Source organism: Crocuta crocuta, unplaced genomic scaffold, assembly GCF_008692635.1.
Source record: "Crocuta crocuta isolate KB4526 unplaced genomic scaffold, BGI_CrCroc_1.0 scaffold267, whole genome shotgun sequence".
NCBI lineage: Eukaryota > Metazoa > Chordata > Mammalia > Carnivora > Hyaenidae > Crocuta > Crocuta crocuta.
The window spans coordinates 404,376-427,025 of record NW_027531899.1 but is presented as its reverse complement, the minus strand read 5'-3'; the positions used below and the strand labels follow the sequence as shown (position 1 = coordinate 427,025).

At 55.6% G+C, this 22,650-nt stretch overlaps 3 protein-coding genes across 4 annotated transcripts in view; 1 reads left to right on the top strand and 2 right to left on the bottom strand.

The window, feature by feature from the left end:
- Positions 1-4,712, top strand: part of EGLN2 (egl-9 family hypoxia inducible factor 2) — an 8,750-nt gene extending 4,038 nt beyond the window's left edge. The window contains exons 3-6 of one of the 2 annotated variants that reach the window (XM_077773656.1): positions 2,880-2,999; positions 3,399-3,535; positions 3,756-3,823; positions 4,097-4,250. In XM_077773656.1, the coding sequence (XP_077629782.1) occupies positions 2,880-2,999; positions 3,399-3,535; positions 3,756-3,823; positions 4,097-4,152 (381 nt within the window). In that variant the 3' untranslated portion in view covers positions 4,153-4,250. Of the gene's footprint in view, positions 1-2,879; positions 3,000-3,398; positions 3,536-3,755; positions 3,824-4,096 lie in introns of both variants that reach the window. The other variant, XM_077773655.1, reaches the window with a different exon arrangement.
- Positions 4,713-4,793: 81 nt separating this feature from the next.
- LOC144239735 (cytochrome P450 2F2-like) lies at positions 4,794-8,464 on the bottom strand. Its single transcript, XM_077773900.1, is given in 11 exon segments — positions 4,794-5,019; positions 5,111-5,216; positions 5,218-5,259; positions 5,468-5,655; positions 5,749-5,890; positions 5,977-6,034; positions 6,036-6,148; positions 6,499-6,659; positions 6,910-7,059; positions 7,483-7,645; positions 8,276-8,464. Coding segments are annotated over 11 exon segments (1,494 nt in total). The 3' UTR covers positions 4,794-4,837.
- A 3,548-nt stretch (positions 8,465-12,012) lies between these two features.
- LOC144239718 (cytochrome P450 2F5) lies at positions 12,013-22,443 on the bottom strand. Its single transcript, XM_077773881.1, has 9 exons — positions 22,252-22,443; positions 21,983-22,145; positions 18,961-19,110; positions 16,261-16,421; positions 15,792-15,968; positions 15,270-15,411; positions 14,259-14,446; positions 13,505-13,646; positions 12,013-12,277 (listed from the first exon to the last, which is right to left on the bottom strand). The coding sequence occupies exons 1-9, from the start codon at positions 22,441-22,443 to the stop codon at positions 12,096-12,098; spliced, it is 1,497 nt and encodes a 498-aa protein (XP_077630007.1). The 3' UTR covers positions 12,013-12,095.
- Positions 22,444-22,650: the final 207 nt, after the last annotated feature.

Below are 22,650 nucleotides of genomic sequence, written 5' to 3'. Positions count from 1 at the left end.
GACTTTTGGCACACTGTCACCAGTAGCCCTTAATTCTTTAGTCTCCTGGTGCTGATAGGAGCTGCCCCTTCCCTGAGATGGGAGGGCGAGGAGCAAACTTCCATGCCACTCTGCTTGTTGTCCCTTCCCTTGTGGGAGCAGGAAGTAGATGCCTCTCTGGGGCCATGGTGTGTGTCAGTGGGGGGATTGGTGGGAGTTTAAAGGGTCTGTTTCTGGGGCGCCTGGGTGGCTTAGTCGGTTAAGCGTCTGACTTTCGCTTAGGTCATGATCTCGCGGTTCGTGGGTTCGAGCCCCGCGTCGGGCTCTGTGCTGACTGCCAGCTCAGAGACTGGAGCCGGTTTCAGAGTCTGTGACTCCCTCTGTCTCTGACCCTCCCCTGCTCACGCTCTCTCTCTCTCTCTCTCTCCTAGAAATAAATAAAACATTAAAAAGAAAAAAAAAATTTAAAAAATTTAAAGGGCCTGTTTCTGTGCCCAGCCTTCACGCACCACTCCCGTTCCATGCCAGAATATAGACGCCGTCCCTGCGTGCATGGTGGGAGACCTGTGTGAGGGTGTGCAGGGCCGGACAGGTTGGAGTCCCTGAGACCCAAGAGGAGTGTTTTCAGTCAGCAGCTACCGCCTGGGCGCTAGGGAGACCAGCTCGGCCCCAGAGGCTTCCGTGAGCCTGCCTGTCGGGCCAGTTCTAGGTAAACAAGGACCTGTGCTGATTTCACATTGAGAAGGTAGAATGGAAGATCGGCCCCAGGTGCCTGCATCTGGATACTCAAGGTGCCCTTGGACCTGAGACGTGAATAATAGGGAGGGCCAGAGGAAGTGTGTTCCAAGCAGGTGCAGAGGCCTGGTGGCTGAGCTTAGCCTGCTCAGAGAGCAGTGAGGAGGCCTGAGGTGCTGGAGCAGCGTGATGGGGACAGTAGATGAGATGGGTGGCCTTGGAGGCTGAGGCTGTGAAAATACAAAATTTATGTTTTGTATTTTCTTGGGGTCTTGAGGGGATTTGAGCAGTGAAGAGCTGGAGAAAAGGGCCTCTTGCTGTGGGGATGGATCGTGGGAAAGAGGCTGCGGCACTGAACTCTCTTCTCCACCCCGTCCTTGGGCAGAACCAGCAAAATCTCTGCTAGGATCCTCTGGGGAGGGCTCGCCCATCCCTAATCAGTGATCCACTGGTGGCAGGCCACCTGGGTACGGCCACCTCCTTTCCTCCTAGTCGGTGGTTACTCAGAGCACTGGCCCGTTTGCAGGGAGTGAGCAGTGCAGAGAAGGTTTTTCTGAACCCGGGGTTGTGGGGGCCAAGGTCTTGCCCTGGGGCTGCCAGAGAGAAGCATGGCTCTCCCCTGCTGGGTGGCCTGACCCAGCCAAGGGCCTCCTGGCCGCCCCTCCCCAGGGCAGGCGCTGCGCGGTTGCGGGTCCACGTGTTTAATGCAGCGCTCCTTACCATTGATGCTGGGCTGAGCCCTGGCACGGCCGTGTCGGAGAAGGCTGAGGATCGAGTCGGCCTGGCCTGCCCCGCCCCCAGAGTGCTAGGCGAGTCTCCTGTTTTGGCAGCAGGTGCCAATCTTCTCGATCGGGAATGTTTATCTCAGGGCTGTGGCCCACAGGTGTGGCTGAGTGGTGGTGGAGGCATCAGCTGCCCGTCTCTGGCCTGGCACCAATGTGGGGTCAAGGCGTCGAGACAGATGGTCCAAGGAGCTGGAGGGGCTGCCTGCCAGTGCTCCCCGTTTGTCCTGTGCAGTCCTTCCAAGTGGCTTTGGGCAAAGGGGAGAATAGGGACTTTTTTTGTTGTTTTAGTGTCGTTTCTGTCTGTGCTTTGGCTCTGCGTGTGATAGGCCTCTTGCTTGGCGTCTGCCCAGACATTTGTCTTGTTGGCTTCCCACAACCACCTGTGAGGTAGTTTATCAGCTCCGTTTCATGGACGAGGGACCTGAGACAGGGAAGTGAAGTCTCTCGCTTGATGTTACAGCTGGTGTGGCAGCACTGGGACTTGAACCTGGGAGTTAGGTCTGCAGGAATGTTTCTGTCAGCTCCCTAATGAGAGAAACAGGCACCCCGAGCGGCCAGGGCCTAGGCCTCCACGTGGTCAAGGCTGGCCAGGGGGACGGCACCCACCAGCAGGAGGAGGTCAGACCCTGTGGCCAGACCTGTACACACTGAAGCCACGACCTGGAGTGAGTTCTGTTAGGTGTGTGGGGGTCAGAGATCAGAGGGCTGTAAACAGAGGGTGTTTATTACAGATGAGGCCCGTTAAGGGATGAGACTGTCAGGGGCTACTCAAGCGGGTCATCCTTGGAGTGGGGGTTCGATCTCAGGTCCTAGTCACACTCAGGGCTTGGGTACCTTATCATATGCGTAGGAAACACAACCCAGTGGGGGTTCTTTGCAGCAGCCCTCTGCATTGCTGTACATTAGAATTGCTTGGGGAACCTTTAAAATTTCCAGGCTCCACCTTTCAGAACCTTGGAGATGGGCCTGGGCATCTGCATCCCAGGTGATTGCACTCTGAAGCCAGGGTCAAGCCCGTGGTATAGAGCACTGAGGCCACCTTCTTCCATACCAGAAAACATGTAAATGGGTTTTAGCCCACTGCAAGGTCTGGGGTGGGGGAGCGGGGTCAGGTTATCTTTAAAAAGTAAAACTTTCAGTTGCTTATTGAGCCCTATCTGGGTGCCAGGCTCTGAACATGTGTGTGGGGAAAGTGAGTTATTCAGGCCCAAGAGCTGAGGTTTCTGGTGGATGGTGGTAGAAGAAAGTCTGGGGGCTGGAGCTTAGAGGAGTCTGGGCACAGACAAGGGGCACGGAGGGGTGGGAAAGAGGAGGCAACGGCTGCGTCTCCAAATATCCCTGCCTAGCCCCAGTAAACCCCCCTCCGTCTGTCTCTGCCAGGCCATGGTGGCGTGTTACCCAGGCAACGGGCTGGGGTACGTGAGGCATGTTGACAATCCCCATGGCGATGGCCGCTGCGTCACCTGTATCTATTACCTGAATCAGAACTGGGACGTCAAGGTAGGGGTGAGGGTGAGGCGGCTGCATCTGCTCCATTTGCCGCTCCAGCTCCACTTCTGGCAGCCTCCCGTTCCTCTTAGTCCACAGCGGGGCAGGCCCGTTGGCCCGCAGGCTGGCTTTTCCTGGGAAATCGCACTTCCTCCTCTCCAGCNATCCTGCTGTCTGCCCTGTCCCCCCCCACCCCCCACCCCAATCCCATTTCCTGTCTTTATTTCCTGCCAGGCTCCAAGGTGAGGCAGACTCTGGGCTGTCCTTCACTGTAAGAACCTGAGTGGTGGGAGGGAGTGATGTGTGTCCCTGCCACGTCCCCTTGGTAGGCTCCAGAGGGCAGGGCAGGGCAAGGCTGAGGCTTGGGGCCGGGCCCACCAGCCTCCTGCCTCATCCGCGGCCTGCCCTCAGGTGCATGGCGGCCTGCTGCAGATCTTCCCCGAGGGCCGGCCTGTGGTGGCCAACATCGAGCCACTCTTTGATCGGTTGCTCATTTTCTGGTCTGATCGGCGGAACCCCCATGAGGTGAAACCAGCCTATGCCACCAGGTATGACCCATGCTTGTGGGGATGTGCTCAGGCGGGCTGTTCTGTGCCGCCAAGACTTGTCAGACCCCGGGAGTGGCCAGGGAGTGGCGCGGTGCCTGGAGGGGCCTAGGTGGGAACAGACCCAGGCTCAGAAGGGTGAACTTTAGTGTCACTGGATATGGTGGCTGGAACTGAAGAAGAGTAATCTCTTACTGCCCTTTGGGGCTGCTCTGGTCCCCAGGTACGCCATCACTGTCTGGTATTTTGATGCCAAGGAGCGGGCAGCAGCCAAAGACAAGTATCAGCTAGGTACCTGCTTCCCAAACGGCATCCCCTCCCTCAAACCCTTACTGTTCCACGTGCCTCACAAGGCCTCAAGTCCCATGATTGACCTTGTCAATCTCCTAACTAAATTTTATGACTCATTTTTTCTCCCCTCTGCCCATCTTCTCTGGACAGCCCACTTTCCTGGCACCCCCAGCGTGAGCCCCATTTCTTCTGGTCCTCTCCTCCCATCTTCCCCGGTTCTTCTTGGCCTCTGTCCCTTCCCTGATGACTCCCCTCTTCCCCTCTTACTCCCAGCATCTGGGCAGAAAGGTGTGCAAGTACCTGTCTCACAGCCGACTACGCCCACCTAGCGGCCAGCGCCAGAGCTGCACGGACAGACCGCTTGCCCTGACTTCGGGAGAGCCGCTGGCCCCGCACCGCCCGTCTTGGTGCCTGCTCCTTTTCTGCCACCGCTGCTGCTTCCGCCTTGGCCTCTGTCCTGCTTGGTGTGGAGGGCTCCGTCTGACGCTGAGGACCGAGGAGGAGGAGAGACCTCTGCTGCCCTTTGATGGCGGCTGGGGCTGTGACCTGGGCAGGGGCCAGCGTTGGGAACTACCGTCCCTGGAGCTCGGGGCCTGTGGCTTGCCCTGTCTGCTCGCGCTCCTCAGACGTGGAGACCAGGATACAGGATTAGGGGTGGGGATGTCATGGCCTAATGCTGGCAAAGGTTTGTTGGGGAGGAGGGAGTATCTCCAAGCCCCGCCCCCCACCAACTCCTCCAGCCTGGAATGTGAAGTGACTCCCCAACCGCTGTGGCCACGGCACCTTTTGGACTAGGCTGCCACTACGTGGGCAAAAGAGGTGCTGGGAGGAGCATGGGCGTGAAAAGTCCTGTCAGCCAAGAAATTAAAGTTTACCTCAGAGCTGCAAACCTCTGACTCTTCCACTCCTTCTTACTGGTAAGGAGACCTGTCTGTTTGCAATTCAGGGCCTTTATTGACCAAGGCAGGTAAGGAAGTGTGCGAGCCAGCGAGCCGAGGCCAGCTGAGCCTGGCCTCAGCGGGCCACCAGGCGGAGCTGGAAGACTGGAGGGATGTTGCCCAGGCCGGTGTACCGTGGGGTGAGGTCGATGCCGCCGGGGCTCCCCGCAGGGAGCAGGCAGAACCGCTGCAGGATGGCGGTGAGGAAGAGGAAGATGTCGGATCGCGCCAGGCCTGCACCCAGGCACATCCGCTTGCCTGAGGACACGGGGATGGGGATGCTGGATGTGAACCGTGCGGCTGAGAGGGGAGGGGGACGCTGCCCAGGCTTGTCCCCTCCCTTCCTGGCCCATATCTGGGGCAAAGGGCATGAAGGCATCTTTGCTCTGGAACTCGCCCTTGTCGTCCAGGAAGTTGGTGGGGTTGAAGCAGTCTGGGTCCTTGAATTGGGTGGGAATCCCGGTGTGAAGACATAAGGAGAGGAATCACAAAGGTGCCCTGGGTGGGGGGACACAGGGATTATTACCCTGCAGACTTGGTTAGCCACAGCCTTTCATCCATCCAAGACCCCACGTAGAAGCCGCTGGGAAGGTGGGCCTTCTGCTCCCACCGCTTTGTTGACTCAGAATCGTATACGCTCAGGTCTGATGTTGTAGGTTCTAGGCGCTGTGGGGCCCCACGCGGAATCCCTGTGCTCCGTGGGTACCTTAGGCAGAAAGTAGCCACGCAGGTGGGCGTCCCGGGTGAGTGCACGGGGCAGCCCTAGTGGCAGCACGCTGGTGAAGCGCTGGATCTCGTGCAGCACGGCGTTGGTGTAGGGCAGGCGCTCGCGGTCCTCCAGCCTCGGCATGCGCGTTTGACCTACCACGGTGTCCAGCTCGGCCTGCACTTTGGCTGGGATGGGCGGAAGGCGTGAGCTGCGCGTGCCCCGACCCCCAGCCGTCCCCAAGCCCTGGCCCCTCATCCCAGGCTTTCCAGCTCACGGACCCGCCACCTCAGGGTACTTCATCAGAATAAGGAGCCCAAAGCGCAGAGTGGTGCTTGTGGTCTCAGTGCCCCCAAAGAAAAGATTGTGTGTGGTCATCACCAACGTCTCCTCGCGGAAATGGCTCTCCGGGTCTTTCTGTTCCTGCGTACAGAGATGGGTGGGTGCCACGTGTCTGGCACCTCTTGGTGGGCGGCGTGGGTAGAACTTAGGGTAATGGGGGTCTGTACCTTCTCCATCTGATCAAGGAAGCAAGCGATGAAATCGCGGGGCTCCCCAGGCTGCCGCCTGTTGGTGCTGCTGGATTTGCTCAGAGATGAAGACCTGAAGCTCCGTGAAGTTTTGAAAGATTCGGTGGTGCGGACCCGGGAGCCAGTCAAGGAGGGAGGGGAAAATGTACATCTGGGGGGACAAGATGGCAGCTGAACCTTGAGCAAGACCACTGTGGGAAACTGCACCGGGACTTTGCTCTTTTTGTTAAGTGGGCTTCATTCCCAGCCTAGAGCCCAACTCGGAACTTGAACTCATGGCGCTGAGATCAAGACCTGAGCTGAGATCAAGAGTTGGACACTTGACATACTGAACCACCCAGGTGCCCTTGCACTAGGACTTTGAAGTTCTAAGTTCTAGAACTCTTCCCTTCCAAGATTCTAAGACTCTCAATCTAATGATCCAATGGAGGCAAAGTGTATGTAATCGGGGCTTGGCATAGGTTCCGCGTGGGAGGAAGGGACTGGGGTGGGCCCTCTCACCTCACCCCATCTGGAACTCATGATGCGAAAGTTGTCATTGAAGAGGTCCAGGAGCCTCAGGAACTCGGGGTCCTTATAGCCATAGCGGTTCCCAAAGACCACCGAACAGATTACATTAGATACGGCATTATCTAGTAGCCTCCGGGGGTCAAACGGCACTCCTGGGGAGGTGGGAACAGGACGGGGTCTTAATGCGGTGGCTTTGCTTACTGACTTCACTCCACTACAAATGCCTTCCCGTGTCCCACCTCCTTTTTAAAGAAATCTCTACACCCAACACGGTGCTGAAACATACCGAGGTCTAGAGTCCCACACTCTACTGACTGAGCCAGCCAGGTGCCCCACCAACCCTTTCTTCATCATTTGGTCACATCCACAAAAGGTCCCTCTCCTTTCCCGACCGGGCCGCACCAATGGTAGCTTGGAATTCGCGAAGCAGACAAGCCGCCTCCTCCAAGATGCGCTCCTCTATGGTCCGCGTTCCCAGCCCGAACTCCTTAAGTGCTCCCAGTGCAAAATTTCGTAGCGTCAGCCAGCGCTGCCCGTTAGAAAACACGATGCCTGGAGATGGGGCAGAGAAGGGGCGGCTCGGGGAGTTGACCACGCCCCGTCCTGAAGCGTCCAGTCTTGGAGTCGGCTTCCTCGCCACCCTTCACTCTGCGGCTTCCCAGGCCTCCCGGCTGCAGACCCCGCCTTCTCGGTCCTATCCGCACATTGGCCTCTACTGGTCTCGATGCCTTACCAGTGCCTGATCTCTTTGGCTTTGACTCTTAGGCTCTTCTCTTCTATTGGCTGCACGAGAGCCAGTCCCGCTCTCCCATACCGTCCCTTTTAGCTCCTCCCCACCGTCTTGCTGTTTGCCTTCATTGGCCTTCATTCTATTAGGCACCGCCCCATTTCCCCGGTCCAGCCCTTTAAATCGCTCGAACTGGGTGGTCCCGGCCAGCACTTCCGCCGCCGCCGCCGCCGCCGCCGGGGGCTCACCGTTTCCGCGAGTGAAGCGTTCAAACACAGGCATGGCCCCACGGCCGGAGAAGGCATCCGCCTGCAGCACTAACGCGTCCCGCAGCGCCGAGTAGCCGCACAGAACCACTGCAGGGCGCCGGCCCAGCCACACTGTGAACACCGGGCCCCAGCGGCCAGAAAGCTGCGCAGAGCCGGTGCTCAGCGGGTCCCGGTCGGGACTCTTGACCCCCTCTTCCACCCCAGAGCCCCGACCCCATCTCTCTCTAGCTTCGGACCCAGGAATCCCCATTTCAGCCCCTCGTTCCTGGCCGAGGAGCTCAGATCCCCACCTCCTGCTTCATCCACAGGAGCCCAGGATCCCCAGCCCCTCTCTTCCCTCAAGGTCTGGAAGACCAGGTCTGGAGCCCTTTGCATCCTCAGAACTAGGCGTCTGGGCCTTCGGTACTCCCCTCCCCACCCTGAACCAGGAGAGCAGACCTCTCTGCACTCCCCCCCGCCCCCCATCCCCGATCTGACTTCCCACACTAGGCTGTTCCTCAGGACCCGTGAACTAGGGCGGGAGGGAGGGAGCGGCACTTGGATCTCAGGCCCGCTGTCCCTCTCCTCCCTCAAACAGTTGCCTGGGCTCCCAGCTTCCACCCCTAGTTTCCTCCTTTCCTGGAACACAGGACTCCAGGCCCCTCGACCGTCCCCAGGACTCATAGGTCACAGCCCTCAGCTGTCATCATTCAGAGAACCAGGACTTCCAGCCCCCAGCCCCACCTCCACGAGTCCAGAACTCTGCCCCCCGCCACCCTGCTCTCTGGGCTACCTCCATGAGTGCATGGTCCAGGCGTCCAGACTCCAGCTGCAGCAAGTTCCCCAGCAACGGGAGCGGCGTGGGCCCGGGGGGTAGGACCCCCCGAGGCTGAGTGCCCTGTGCACCCCAGTCCCGCCTGGCTAGCGCCAGCAGCAGCAGCAGCAGCAGCAGCAGCAGCAGCGCTGTGACGCCCGTGACCATCATGCCGCATCCTCCATGCCTGCCCCCCTTTGCCTTTATGTGATTCCCTTCGGGTCCTGGGTGGAGGAGCAGGGGCGGATACCGGGAGGGGGAGAGGTGGGCGTCTCCAGAGACCGCTCATCCTGCAGAGTCCCCAGTCCAAGGTCTCCACCCAGCCCCCCAGCTCTCTCACTGTTGTGACAGCCCGGCCTGCCCTATTTGGCAACTTTGTTTGCATCTTCTGTGTCAATACATCTGGCCAACAGGGGCTCCCTGCCGAGCCTTTGGGTCCTTTGGGTCGTCTTACTTGGCCTGTCGGTGTGCATTTCTGAATGCCCAGGCCACCTTTAGGTCCGAGACCCCCTGAATGCTGTACTCTATACTTCTGATTGCTAAAGATGTTCCTGACTCCTAAAAACACTGCTGGTGACATACCTAACAGCCTGGCACTTCTCTGCTGTCTTTATGACTCCTGGGTGCCTTGCCCTGAACGCCCACCACCTCTATTCCCAGTGCTCTCATTCCCAGATGTCCCCAGATGTCCTTTGTCCATGCTGCCGCACCCCATGTCTCCAGTTTCCCAAAAGCCTTGCTGGGCATCCCCTCCCCCGGGGCCAGGCCGGGACGGCCACGCTTGAGGGTGTGGGCTGGAGGGCACAGGGTGCCCAGGGGTAGGCTTAGGGATGGGGCTGAGTCAGAGCTCAAAACACTGTTCAGGAATGAGCCCCCCCCGCCCCCCGGCACCTGCCTCACCTTGGCCTTGCCTCACCGGCTCTAGCCTTCCGACAGGTGCCTGGCACAGGGCCCAGCCGTGGGGAGAGGGTGGGGGCTGTGCACTGTCTGGAACTGGGCTTGTTTCTGGGCGTGTGTCTCAGTGTCTCTGTCTCTTTGTTTCCTCTCTCAAAGTCTTCTTCACTCTCAAGTTCTGTTTCTTTGTTCATCTTTTTCTCTTTCTGTTTTACTCTCAGTATCTGCTTCTGTTCATACCCGTAATCCCTCCCAGTTTGTCGCTTCATCCCTTCATCTGCCTCTTCCCTGCCTCCCGGCCTCTATCTCCCTACCATGTCCTCAGCCATGAGTCTCCCTCCCTGTCGGCCATTCTGTCCAGGAACCTGATGACTGGCAGGGGATGTGGGGCAGGGTCCCTGCTTTCGGGGCTGACTCCAGAGACAGCAGGGGTGTGGCTGGGTGTACCCTCCCCTGACCGGGCCCCATCCCACTGTGTCAGGCTTTCCAATGAACTGCTTTCTCTGGGTCTCTAAGAGCTGACATTTGTTCATTTCTGTATCCCCACTGTTAAAATACACAGTGGGTGCTCAGTAAATGTTTGTTGAATGAATGCATGACTCTCTGTATCCTGAATTCTGTCTGTTTCTGTCTTTAACTCGCTCTATTTTTCTCAGCCTCTGTCTTTTGCTGAATCTTTGTGACTGTCTCTTTTCTTGTCTGTCTTTGACTCGTCTTTGTGTGTGTGTGTTTATTTATTTATTTTGAGAGAGAGACAGAGCATGAGTAGGAGAGGGGCAGAGAGAGAAAAGGAGAGAGAGAATCCCAAGCAGGCTGTGCACTGACCGTGACTCAGGGCCAGATCTCATGAACCTCAAGATCGTGACCTGAGCTGAAGTCAAACACTTGACCAACTGAGCCACCTAGGCGCCCCTCTTATTTCTGTTTTATTTATTTATTTATTTATTTATTTATTTATTTATTTTTATTACTGAGACAGAGAGAAACAGAACATGAGTGGGGGAGGGACAGAGAGATGGTGACACAGAATCCGAAACAGGCTCCAGGCTCTGAGCTGTCAGCACAGAGCCTGACGTGGGGCTTGAACCCACGAACCACGAGATCATGACCTGAGCCGAATACGGAGGCTCAACCGACTGAGCCACCCAGGCGCCCCTCTTATCTCTGTTTTAGAATCTCCTTGTATTCCTTCTCTCTGGGCATCTGTCCATTGTCTCTCTGTCTCACTCCTAGTCTTTGGTTTTCACGATCTCTCCTATCTGTCTCTGCATCCCTCTCTCTGTTCTGTGTCTCTCCATCTCTTTTTCAGTATTTCCATGTGTTTCTCTCTGCTGTCTCCCCCTCTTTCTTTCTCAGGACCTCTGAGTCTCCCTCTCTGTCTCCACCTCTGCGTCTTGTTGGCCTGTGATGGGAACAGCATGGGGATTAAGGAGCCGACGCCTATAGGTGTGGGGACCGCCTATAAGTCTCAGCAGATCGTGCTGTGTCCCAGCCTCTGGATGGCCTTGGGGAGACTCCGTTTAGGGTAGGGTCACCCAATCCACCTCCGCCCGTGGCTGGGGGCAGGGGGCACCACCGCTCTGAATCTGGCTCCATGGAGCTTAAGATGCCAGTGTGCTCATCGAGAAAACTTCTGTCAGCAGGATGTCAGGTTAACAAGGCCTGTCCCAGGCTGGGAGGCCCCTCGCCTGCCATCCCCACCGGAGAGGGAGAAATTGCAAGACAATGGGGCGCCTGGGTGGCTTAGTCGGTTAAGCGGCTGACTTTCACTTGGGTCATGATCTCGCGGTTCGTAGGTTCGAGCCCCGCGTCGGGCTCTGTGCTGACTGCCAGCTCAGAGCCTGGAGCCTGTTTCAGTCTGTGACTCCCTCTCTCTCTGACCCTCCCCTGCTCACGCTGTCTCTCTCTCTCTCTCCTAAAAATAAATAAAACATTTTAAAAAATTAAAAAAAAAGAAAAAGAAATTGCAAGACAAAAGAATAGCCTTTCAGGCTTCCTGGTGCCTCCTTCCCCCCTTCATCACCCTTCCTCTCTGGCTTTCTCTGGCCATTTCTGTTTCTTTGTCTCTCTCTCTCCTCTCCGTCTCCCCATTTCTCCGTCCCTGTACTCCTCTGCATTGCTCTGGTCTCTGCCTTGCAAGGTGGAGGGGACCCGTGTTGGAGTCTGCGACCCGGTCCCAGCTCTGCCCCCTTCCGGCCATGTGATCTTGGCCGAGTCATTTCACCTCTCAGAGTCTCTAAAAGTGTAACACGCTGCTTTGTCTCACAGGGGGATTGTAGTGGGGGTGTTAGAGTGAATAGGGAGCACTGTGTAAGTCCGAGTAATTGTTATTTCTCAACCTCGGGGTCCCTCAGTTCTCCCTGCTCACGTCTCCATCTTTGTACTGCATCTCTGGGCCGACTTGTCGACCTCTGGGCCGCTGTCTTTTTCTCTGCCTTGGTTTCCCCGCCTCTCTGTCACCAGGGCCTCGCAGCCCTTACCCCAGGAAACAGTGTCTCCCGAGTTTCAGCCCTTCTAAGGGTGAGGGTAGAACCAGCCAGTGGGGCGTCTCCTTTCTCTGCAGCCAGACATTCCTTCTCCCCCATCCTGGGGGACCGTCCTCCCTGAAATTCAGCCAAGGCAGTTTGAATCTTTTATAATTTACTAGAAAATGACACAAACAGCCCCCAAGAGGGCGCGCAATATGAACGAGGCAGGCACTTCCCCTTGCCTTCGCGTTTCTCTGCTTCTGGGGGGCGCGCGCCAGACCAGGTCGAGATGGAGGGGATGGAGGGATGCGTAGGCGGCGGGCTCGGGTGCGAGGAAGCAAGTGTGGCAGCGAGAGGGATCGGGGGCACAGCGGAACGAGAAGAGGACGGCCCCCCCGCGGCGGGCCTCCTGGTCTCCTTCCAGAAGGGCCGCGAAGTCAGCGCGCGCGCAGGCACAGCTGGAAAGGCCGCGGGATGTTGCCGAGCCCGGAGCTGAGCGGCGTCAGGTCGATGTCCTCGGGCGCCCCCAGCGGCTGCAGCGAGAAGTTCTGCAGGATGGCGGTGAGGTAGAGGAAGAGCTCCATGCGCGCCAGCGACTCGCCCAGGCACACTCGGCGACCTGCGGGGGTGGGAAGGTGGCGGAGGAGCGGTGAGACGAGACGGGGTGAGGGGCTCCGGTCCCAAATTCTCGGAGGGAAACATATGACGCTAATGGTTGGAGACATTCCAGACCCACCCCTCTAAAGATCTGTAAAGATGCTTTCAATAAATCCGGGACCAAGAAGGATCTGGCTGATACAAGGGCAAGTTCAGGGGTTCGAATCCCGACTCTGCAGTTACTAGTTATGTGATCTTACGCAAGCCAGTGTTTGGGTATGTAAAATGGGGATGATAATAGTGCCTCGTTAGATTGTTGTGGATGGTAAATTCAGGAAAGAAATGAGACCATATGCCATGTAGGTCATATTGCGTGATAGGTTACTCTAGGCAGTGTACTGATACTAAGTTAATCCTCATAACAATTCCAAGAGGTGGGAATTATCATTCTCCGCTTTATAGATGTGGAAGTTGAGGCACAGAGGGGTGAAGTAACATATCCAAGGCCGTTATAGCTAGATGACTGAGCTGGGGTCTGGCTGTAAAACTTAACTCTTAGCCACCACTCTAATGGGTCTTCTTAAAAGTAGTGCCTGGCACATAGTAGGCAATATGGTAAGTGGCTTACTATTATTCCTCCTTTGCATTTCTGCTACTTGGTTAAACAGGAAAGATATTTTTGTAGCAGGATCAAGACCAAAGCCAAGGAAAACTAGAACTGCTCACCTGCGCCACCCAGCGGGGAGACTGATGGTGACACGCCCCCCAAGTTGAATTAAAATCCTGCCTCCCCGCCTCCCCACTGCAAGGATTTCAGTCGTTTTCTACCTATAGGAGCAGAGTTGAGAGTGAGAACATCCAAAGCTGAGGATGTGGTGAGATGATGAAGTGAGAGGGCTTGAGAGTGGAATTAGGACTGAAGAGGGGGAAAAATGTGTGTGGGCAGTGCACCTTGGCTCAGTCCGTGAAGCTTCTGGCTCTTGACTTTGGCTCAGGTCGTGATCTCAGGGTTGGTGAGACTGAGTCCCAAGTCTCTCTTTGTGCTGACAGAGGGGAGCCTGCTTAGGATTCTCCCTCTCTCTCCTTCTCTCCCTGCCCCTCCGCTGCTCATGCTCTCTCTCTCTCTCTCTCAAAATAAATAAAGACAAAAAAAAAAAAAAAAAAAAAAAAAAAAAAAAAAAAGGACTGAGGAATGTACTTAGGAATATGGGGCCCAAAAGACCCTGACTCTTGCCCCTGTGGTTCTCACCGGCTGAGAAGGGCATGAAGGCAGGGCTTTTCTTGAAGGACTGATTGGCATCCAGAAAGTGCTCAGGGTTGAATTCCTGGGGTGTCAGGAACTGGCTGGGGTCATAGTGGACTGTATTAAGGAGGGTGATGATATCCGTGCCCTGTGTGGGTAGGGAGGCAGAATCAGTGGGGTAGAAGATCTGGAAGGTTCTCAATCTAAGACTTCCATTGAACAGGGCTGGAGGTCCCAGGGGCTTGAGAAGAGGATGTGAAGCATAGGACACCATCCGGGATTCAGGAAACGTGTGTCATTGTCTGGGGTCCCAAGTGGGTGCTGGAAGCTGTGTGCACAGGAATGGGGGATACCTCCCCTTGTCAGAGCAGGTTTGGGGTTTCTGGGAAAAGAGAGGGGTCTCAGGACAGTGCTTAGGCATAGGGGATCCCCAGGATGAAATCTCAGACCCTGGGGATGCTGGAGAGGGGTTAGGGAACCTGTCAAGGGGAAGAGGTCTGGAGTTCAGGTCAGGATCCGGCCCATTATAGGACGGAATAGGATCTTGGGAAGGGGCTGAAGTCCTGGATTCAAGAGCCTCAGGTGTCTGTTGGGATGCCAACAGTTATCCCAAGACTGCTTGGGATGCCAGTCGCTAAGGCCCAGAGTACTGATTGCTAGGGCCCCTGGGATCCCCCTTGCTAGAGCCCCAGATGCCATTAGTAAATCTGGGGTGCCTCGTTTAGTGTGCCAGAGGTCCATTGTCAGGCGCCCAGCACACCTTGGGTATCAGGAAGCCCCGAAAGGCTGTGTCCCGAGTGACGCGGTGCGGCAAGTTCATGGGGATGACGTCTGCGAAGCGCTGCACCTCGTGGATCACCGCATCTGTATAAGGCATGGCCGCTCGGTCGTCCAGCGCCGGCAGCCGCGCGCGTCCCACAACGCTGTCGATCTCCTCCTGTACGCGGGCTGGAGGTGGAGAGGGGAGCCTAGTCGAGGGTACCAGAGGGCTCGACTGGGCTGGGAAGAGGGGTGTGCTTCCGTGCGGGGGGTCCCAGGCCCTGCTTCCCAGTGTGTGTGTGTGTGTGGGGGGGGGGCGCTGCAGAGGTGCCTGTGAGGGTTAGCGGGGGCCACGGAGGGAAGGGTTGGTTTGAGAGACGTAGGTGAGGGCGAAAATTTGTTTGGTGCAAGGGCTCCTGGGGCGGCGTTGGGAGGGGCGGGGCCCTCCGGGATGGGAGGACCTGGCCCGCTAGAGGGTGGGTTGAGTGGGTGGGTTTTGCGTAAGCTCCGAAAGATCCAGGAGGGAGCAGGCGACTTGGACCCTAATAGACTGTGCTGGAGGCCAGGGTTCCGGCATCTGCCCAGAGGCGGATCGGATGGGGAGATGGGGTCGCAGACCGTGCTGTGTGGGCAGGTAGTCAGACTCTGTGGGTCAGACTGATGGTTCCTGGCTGGCCCTGCGGCTGAGGCTCAGGACCAGGCTCTAGGCGGACTGGGAGATCCCAGGCTCCGAGGTCGGACGCGTGGTGTGTGGCCAGGGTCAGAGGTGGGCCACAAAGCAAGACCATCGGGGCGGGGTCCGGGGTCTGGCAAGCTGCGGGGACCGCGGGAGCCGTGTGGGTGGGTCTCCGTGTGGGTTTGTGGGTTTGGCTGTGGGTCGCGGGCGTAAGCTGGAGGCTTGGGTTCTCGCATGCTGGGCGGGGCTTAGAGCTGCGCGAGCCGAGGCGCCTGGGGCACGCGTGCCCAGCGGGTGTGCTCCGCGGCGCTGTGTGCAGGCTTGGGGCACGCGCACCTTGCACTTTTGGGTACTTCATGAGCACAAGGAAGGCGTGGCGCAGCGTGGTGCCCACGGTCTCGGTGCCCCCAAAGAGCAGGTTGTGCGTGGTCATCAGCAGGGTATCCATGTAGAAGTGGCTGTGCGGGTCCTGCTTCTCCTGCGGAGATTGAGGGGCGGGGCTGTGAGCTGGGCCAGGAGATCCCGCCCGGACACTGGCCACGGGCTCAGATCTGCACAACCCCTGCTGGGTGTCAGTTCAGTCCCTCCTCTGTTTAACTTCCTTTGGTCAAGGTCACTGGGGAGCGCGGAAGGGCGGGGCGGGATAGAGAAGTTCCCAGCGCTGGGCCCACAATGAACTTCTTAATGAGCTGTTAATTGGCCGTGGCCCCGAGCGTCTCCGGGCTCCAGCCTAGCAGAGCCGAGAGTTCTAACTGCACTTCCCGGATGCAGGGAGATCATTCTCCACCTCGGATCCTCGTGGGTTTGAGGCAGGGGCAGCGGGTCAGACCAGAGATGAGACTTCCAGGCCGGGCTTACTTGTGCCATCTTGTTGAGGAAGCAGTCGATGAAGTCGCGGGGAGAGCTGGGGTCGAGGGAGTCCTGGTGGTCGCGGACGCTGCGGGCGATGAGGTCCTTCATGCACCCGAAGTTCCGGAAAAGGCGTCGGTGCGGCCCAGGTAACCAGTCCAGGACGCTCGGAAAGACGTTGTACAGCTGCGGATGGGGGAGGGTCGGAGGGGTTTGGAGGGTCAGGCAGGGTGTGGGGGGCGGATGCCAGTGCGGTCACGGTGGAGCAGGTAGGCACGGGCGGTCGGAGTCTTGAGGGTCAGCTAGGTTCTGGAGAGGCCGAGGTGAGACGGGGACTCTGTTTGCGGCAACTTGGTGGAGAGAGTGACCTTGGCTCGGCGGGGCGGGGCCAGACGTGAAGGGGCGGGGCCAGACAGGGTCAACCGACCAGGACAGAACGAACCCCAACCCTGTACCCCCGCCAGCTAGGCCTCCTGACCTCTCCCCAGGGGGTGCTCATGATTTGGAAGTTGTCATTGATGAGGTGGACAATGGTGAGCAGACGTTCATCGTCGTAGTCGAAGCGGCTGCCGAAGAGCACCGAGCAGATAATGTTCGACACCGAGCGGCTGAGTACAAACGTGGGGTCGAAGGGCTTGCCTGAGGGCAGGGGCAGAATGAGCCAAGGGGCACATCGTGCTACACACCGGATTCCTGAGTGGCAATGACACTAGAGTGCGCAACATCGCACCCAACGATGCAGGGTGACTTGAGGCACAAAGCGAAGACTCCTGGCCACCTAACATGCGTCCTAACAACCACAAGAGTACCTGGCAACGCAGAAGCCACAACACCCTGCGGCCGGTCCACGGCACCACCGGGCAAGGGAACAGGACGCTCTTCACCATGCGACCGCCAGCACACACCACACAAAACAACACACAGCATGCAACACAACTCAATACTACATCAGTGCCTGACAACACTACAGCCTCACCCAGCAACGACACAGTGACACAACACCTGACACCCAATGATCTGACCACTGAACAGATCACAGAAAATAGCCCAGTAGCCGTGACACACAGCACGGCCCAGAAAACTGAGCCTGGAGTCAGATGTAGTTTGGATTTTGGCTTGGCCTCTTAAGCTCTGTATGACCTGGATAAACTGACTTCCCTTGTCTCAACCTCAGCTTTCTCCTCTGTAAAATGGGCTCGATGATTGTCTTCTGCTCATGGGGCTGGTGGAAGGAGTCCATAGTGTGGCTGGGTATGGGCCTGGCCCATCCTGAGCCTGTATAAACCAGGGTGCTGTGGTAGGCTGAATAATGCCCTCCTCCAAAATGTTCATGTCCTAATCTCTAAGGGCCTGTGAACATGTGATTTAAAAAAAAAATGTTTTAACGTTTATTCATTTTTGAGAGACAGAAACAGCATGAGTGGCGGAGGGGTAGAGAGAGACGGGGAGACACAGAATAGGAAGCAGGCTCCAGGCTCTGAGCTGTCAACACAGAGCCTGAAGCAGGGCTCAAACTCATGAACTGCAAGATCATGACCTGAGCTGAAGTTAGACACGTTCAACCGACTGAGCCACCCAGGCGCCCCCATGAACATGGGATTAAATTAAGGATTTTGAGATGGGGAGATTGTTCTGGTTTATCTGAGTGGGCTTAATGTCATCACAGTTGAAGCAGAAGTGTCTGAGTAAGAGAAGGTGATGTGATGATGAAAAGGAAGAATGGGGGGGGAGAGAAATATAGACATGGGAGATGCTGTATTGCTGGCTTTGAAGAAGGGGGAAGGGGCCACGAACGTGGGTGGCCTCTAGAGGCTGGAAAAGGCAAGGAAATGGATTCCCCCCTAGAGTTTCCAGAAGGAGCCATCTCTGCGGACCTGTTTTAGGTTTAGACTTTGGATTCCAGAACTGTAAGAGAATAAATGTGTGTTGCTTTAAGTCACTAAGTTTGTGGCTTTTTTTTTTTTTTTTTTTAAATAGCAGCCACAGGAAACTAACTCAGGCAGTTATTCCTTTATTTACATCCCATCATTCCAACCCCACAGCAAGACTGGCCACATTTTCTTTTCCTGCCAAAAGCCAGCAAGATCTGGAGATCAGGGTAGAGGGCTGTCTGCCTGTCTTTCAGTTTCTTCTGTAAAATGGGGTTTAAAATAGGACTTCCTTCTTAGGTTTGGGTGATTGTTCAAGGAGGTAATATACACGAAATTCTTGGAACAGTGTTGACATATGGTAGGCACCATGTGAGTGCTTTTTTTTTTTAATGTTTATTTACTTCTGAGAAAGACAGAGACAGAGCGTGAACAGGGGAGAGGCAGAGAAAGAGGGAGACACAGAATCTGAAGCAGGCTCCGTGGGGCTCAAACTCAGACTGTGAGATCATGACCTGAGCTGAAGTCGGATGCCCAGCTACCTGAGCCACCCAAGTGCCCCATTGTGGGTTATTTTTCACTTATTTTTCCATGGGTGGGCAGCCTTGAGCTGGGTTTACATCCCAGCTCTGCCACTTCCAGAGCGCGTGACATAACCTTTCTGGGCCTCAGGTTCATCACCTGTAATAACTTCCTGGAGTTTCAGGGGATGTGGGATGTGTTCATATATGTGAAGAGTTTTAGTGTAGTGCCTGGTATCCAGGAAGCGCTCAGTAAATGTGCATTCGTGTGCGGAGTGTGGACCTTGGTGTTGGCAAAACACAGGTTTAAATCTTTGCTTCTCCACTGACTAGCATTATTATTATTATTATTACTGTTATTATTATTATTTATCATTTCAAGCCAGTTAGTTGATCTCTGTGCCCTCTGTTTCCTCATCTGCAAAATGGATCATTCTGAGGCTCAAGGGGCTTATGCGTGGAAGTGTGCTTAACACAGGGCCCCGTAAGGAGTGCATAGTCAAGAGTATCATCATCGTCGTCGTCGTCGTCATCATCACCATCCACCACAATGATACAAATTGCGTTAAAAATACCACACAGAGATGGCGCAACGGAACAGCAACCACATAACCCATCTTGCTGCCATACCTTGGAGAACGTAGCACCTGGAGCTGACCCACCACCAGGGGGCACCACTCTTACCGTGGGCCAAGTGGGAAGCCTCCAGGAGTTTTGAGCTCATGCCCTCCCTATCTGGCTGTCCTGACCACTAAGTAGGATGGATATGAGTTAGGGCTATCGACCCACCTTCAGTTTTCTGTAGCTCCGCCAGCAGGAAGCTGCCTTCCTCCAGGATCCGCTCCTCGATGCTCTTCTTGCCCATCCCGAAGTTCCGCAGAATCTGGATAGAGAACCTCCTCAGGGCCTTCCACCGGTCCCCATTGGAGAAGGCGAGGCCTGGTGAGAAAGGGAGGGGCCAGCTCAACTGATGACTTGTTTCCAACACCACTGCCACCTGAATCCCCCTTTCCCAGTGTCTTCTGGGAGAGAGACTGAGAGTGTGGAATCTACCCCCTCCCGGGGAAGCCCTTCCTAACCCTCCAGGCTGGGTCAGGTGCCTTCTCTGAGCTCCCACAGGGCCCTGGGCTTCCTCACCGTAGACGTGATCCACTCTGTTTCCCTCATCACAGACTTGATCGCTCTGGACTATCACTGTCTGGCCACAGGGCTATCTCCTTCTCTAAGCTCAGAAGATGGGAGGTGGAGGGGCTATCTTGGTCACCACCATGTCCCTAGCATTGTCCGCTGCAGGGCTTACCACACAGGAGGTGCCGGTGATTGCTTATTAGTTAATGAAATAACAAATGAGGGAGAAAAGCAAGAGAAATAAACACTGAGACATTAGGACCTCATCCAGGAACCCTCTTTCCCTGGACTCAGGGTCTTTGCACAGGCTAGTCCTTTTTCCAGAACACTCTTCAACCTCTGTCTGCTCCTGATCGGTGGTCTTCATCTTCTAGGTCTCAGCTTAGAGACCCCTTCCTCCACGACGCTCTTGCTGGCCCTCCCCTGGCCGGCTCAGGCTACAGCTCCCCCTTCCAGCCCTGGCTACGCTAGGCAGTCACAGTTTGGTGATGGGCTACCATTGGATAAGGTCTCCCACTTGTTCATCTCTGATTTCCCTGGAGCAAGCAGAGAACTAGAAGCTCGAGAAGAAAACACTACACTGATTGCCTTGCATTGTCTGCCTTATCTCATTGACTTGGAGCTAACGGCTTTTTCATGCTAGCCAGCGCAGGGGCAGAGAGAGGAAGCCACTTGTCCAAAGGCACACACCCAAGAAGCAGCAGACCCCTGTTGTTACCCTTTGTACTATGTAAGGAAGAGCTAGTAACAGATAAGGTATGTATCCAGATGGTTTCTGTGCGGAAAGTAGCAAGAAACAGCTACTGTCTCCACCTCCTTGCACCTGATGTACTTTGACAGGTGAGTCAGAAGATCAAGCCCAGGAAGGGGACATGAAGGTAGAATGTGTACTCAATACACAACAGGAGGATTTTTGTTTGTTTGTTTGTTTTAAAGGTTATTTTGAGAGAGGGACAGAGACAGAGAGAGAGGGAGAGAGAGAGAGACTGATGTGGGGCTTGATCTCATGAACAATGAGATCATGACCTGAGCCGAAATCAAGAGCTGGATGCTTAATTGACTGAGCCACCCAGATGCCCCTGTTTTTGCTTTTAACTAGAGCTCTTTGCTTCCAAATCCTGGAGCAGCTGGCACCCACCTAGTGAAGGGGACAGGAGCCTCAGGGTTTCTTTAGGGGGAGAAGAGTTCAGGATGTAGGTCTCCAGGATCCCCTTTTATGTTTTCATTTTTAAAAATGTTTTATTTATTTCTGAGAGAGAAACAGAGAGACAGCTTTCCACAGAAGTGGAAACAGGCTCCAGGCTCTGAGCTGTCAGCACAGAGCCTGATGCGGGGCTTGAACCCACGAACTGTGAGATCTTGACCTGAGCCGAAGTCAGATACTTAACTGACTGAGCCCCCCAGGCGCCCTCAGGATCCCCTTTTAGATCAGAGCAACTTTCTGCCAATTTTATCTCTTTCTCCCCCTCCCTTTCCTTTGTCATTTATTCGTCTTATGGCTTTCTTTGAATAAAAGATTTATGTTAAAAAAAAAAAGAAAGAAAGAAACGGGGTTCCTGGGTGGCTCAGTTGGTTAAGTGTCCAGATTCAGTTCTGACCATGATCTCACGGTTTGTGGGTTTGAGCCCCGCATTGGGCTCTGTGCTGACAGCTTGATGCTTGGAGCCTGCTTCCACTTCTGTGTCTCCCTCTCTCTCTGCCCCTCTCCAGCTCATGTTCTGTCCTTTTCAAAAATAAAATAAACATTAAAAAATTTTTAAGGAAAAAAAAAAAAGAAAACCCAGAAGACTAGGTGATTTCCAAACCTAAGGAGGACAGGGTATTGAGACAGATGAGGTTTGGAGTTGATGTGAGTTGCTGGCTGGGTAGGGATGAACCTGGGTTTGGGTTGGGAAGGGATGACAATGGGGGATAAGGGGGGATTATGGGATTGATGATAAATTGGGTTTGAGGTTGCTGATGGGAATGGAGTTGTACAGAATCGGAAAGACCAGTAGATTAGGGTTGAGATTGAGCTTGGGGTTGGGTGAATATGTACTGGGGCTGGTNTGCCCCTATGGTAGTTTGATTAGGGTTGAAAATGGCACTGGAGACGGACAACTTCAGTAGGTGATTGGGATTGAAGATAGGGCTGGGGCTGGAGAGAAAAATAATGGTGGAGTTCAGTTTGACTAGAGGGTCAGGATGGGTTGATAACAGATTTTAGCGTGGGGTTTGGGAGAGGGTTCATTATGGGAATGGAGGTTGGAGGGAGATGAAGTCTGTGTTGCAGGTAAAGGTGAAGTTCAAGTTGGAATGGGGGACATGGAGGTAGGGTTGACTGAGGACTGGGTTGAGGTGGACAATGTGGGCTGGGCCAGATAATTCGGCCACTTGACTGAGACGGAAATTTGATAATGTAGTTAGGCTGGAGACAAGGATTGGGATGAGAATGGGGTTGGAGTTGGATGGAGCTGGGGGATGGGTGTGGAAATGCATTTCAAGATGGTGGTGGGATCTGGGGATGGGGAAGATGGAACTGAGTCTACCTAGACTAGCACTGTGTGGCTCCATCGCAGCTGGTGTCATTGGTGAGATCAGTAGCCCTGAGTGTCATTAAAATTGGGAGGACAGTCCCCTACCCTTATCGCCTCCCTCAGCGTGGGGTGAATTGGAGAGGGGAGAAGATGGGGAGCAGGCTTACCATTGCCCTTAGTGAAGTTGAAAAAGGTGGGGTAGTCGCCACGGCCACTAAAATCGTCCCCTTGGTCCACAAGAGCCTCCTTCACGGCCTGGTACCCGCTGAGGACCACTACGCGCCTGGGCCCCAGGTACACTGTGTACACCGAGCCGTACACCTTGCTCAGCTGAGGGTAGGAAAACAGATGTCACGGGGGAAGTGGGGGAGGGTGTCTGGGACCCTGGGACCCCTCCCCCAGGTCCTCCCCTCTCACCCAAGGCAGGTCCTTGCACCTTGGTGAGAGAGGTCAGCATATCTTGGGAGCGAAGCTGCAGCAGGTTTCCCAGGAGTGGGAGAGGCCTAGGGCCTGGGGGCAGCCGGCCTTTGCCCCTTGAACTGAGCACCAGGAACACACAGGCGAGAGCCAGGAGCAGGAACAAGATGGCGGCGCTCATGCTGTCTGTGGTGAAAGCAGCCTCGGGCATCTGGGGCGCAAAGCAGGGGAGCACAGGACTGGGGAGGGAGCGGGGTCCCTTCGCTCTGCAGCTCCTGGCACTTGCCTTCCCCGCACCCTAGAAATGGGGGCAGAAGGAAAGAAGGAAAGGGGAGCACCTGAGTGTCTCAGTCCGTCAGGCACTGGACTCTTGATTTCCGCTCGGGTCATGGTCTCGTGGTTCTGTGAGTTTGAGCCC

What these genes read in the sequence shown, in the direction of transcription:
- LOC144239718 (XM_077773881.1), bottom strand. Translation starts at nt 22,443, where the DNA reads ATGCCCGAGGCTGCTTTCACCACAGACAGCATGAGCGCCGCCATCTTG. An exon ending in GGAGCTACAGAAAACTGAAG is followed by an intron (nt 16,422 to 18,960) that starts GTGGGTCGATAG and finishes CCCTGCCCTCAG; the next exon opens with GCAAGCCCTTCGACCCCACG. An exon ending in GAAGTACCCAAAAGTGCAAG is followed by an intron (nt 14,447 to 15,269) that starts GTGCGCGTGCCC and finishes CTCCACCTCCAG; the next exon opens with CCCGCGTACAGGAGGAGATC.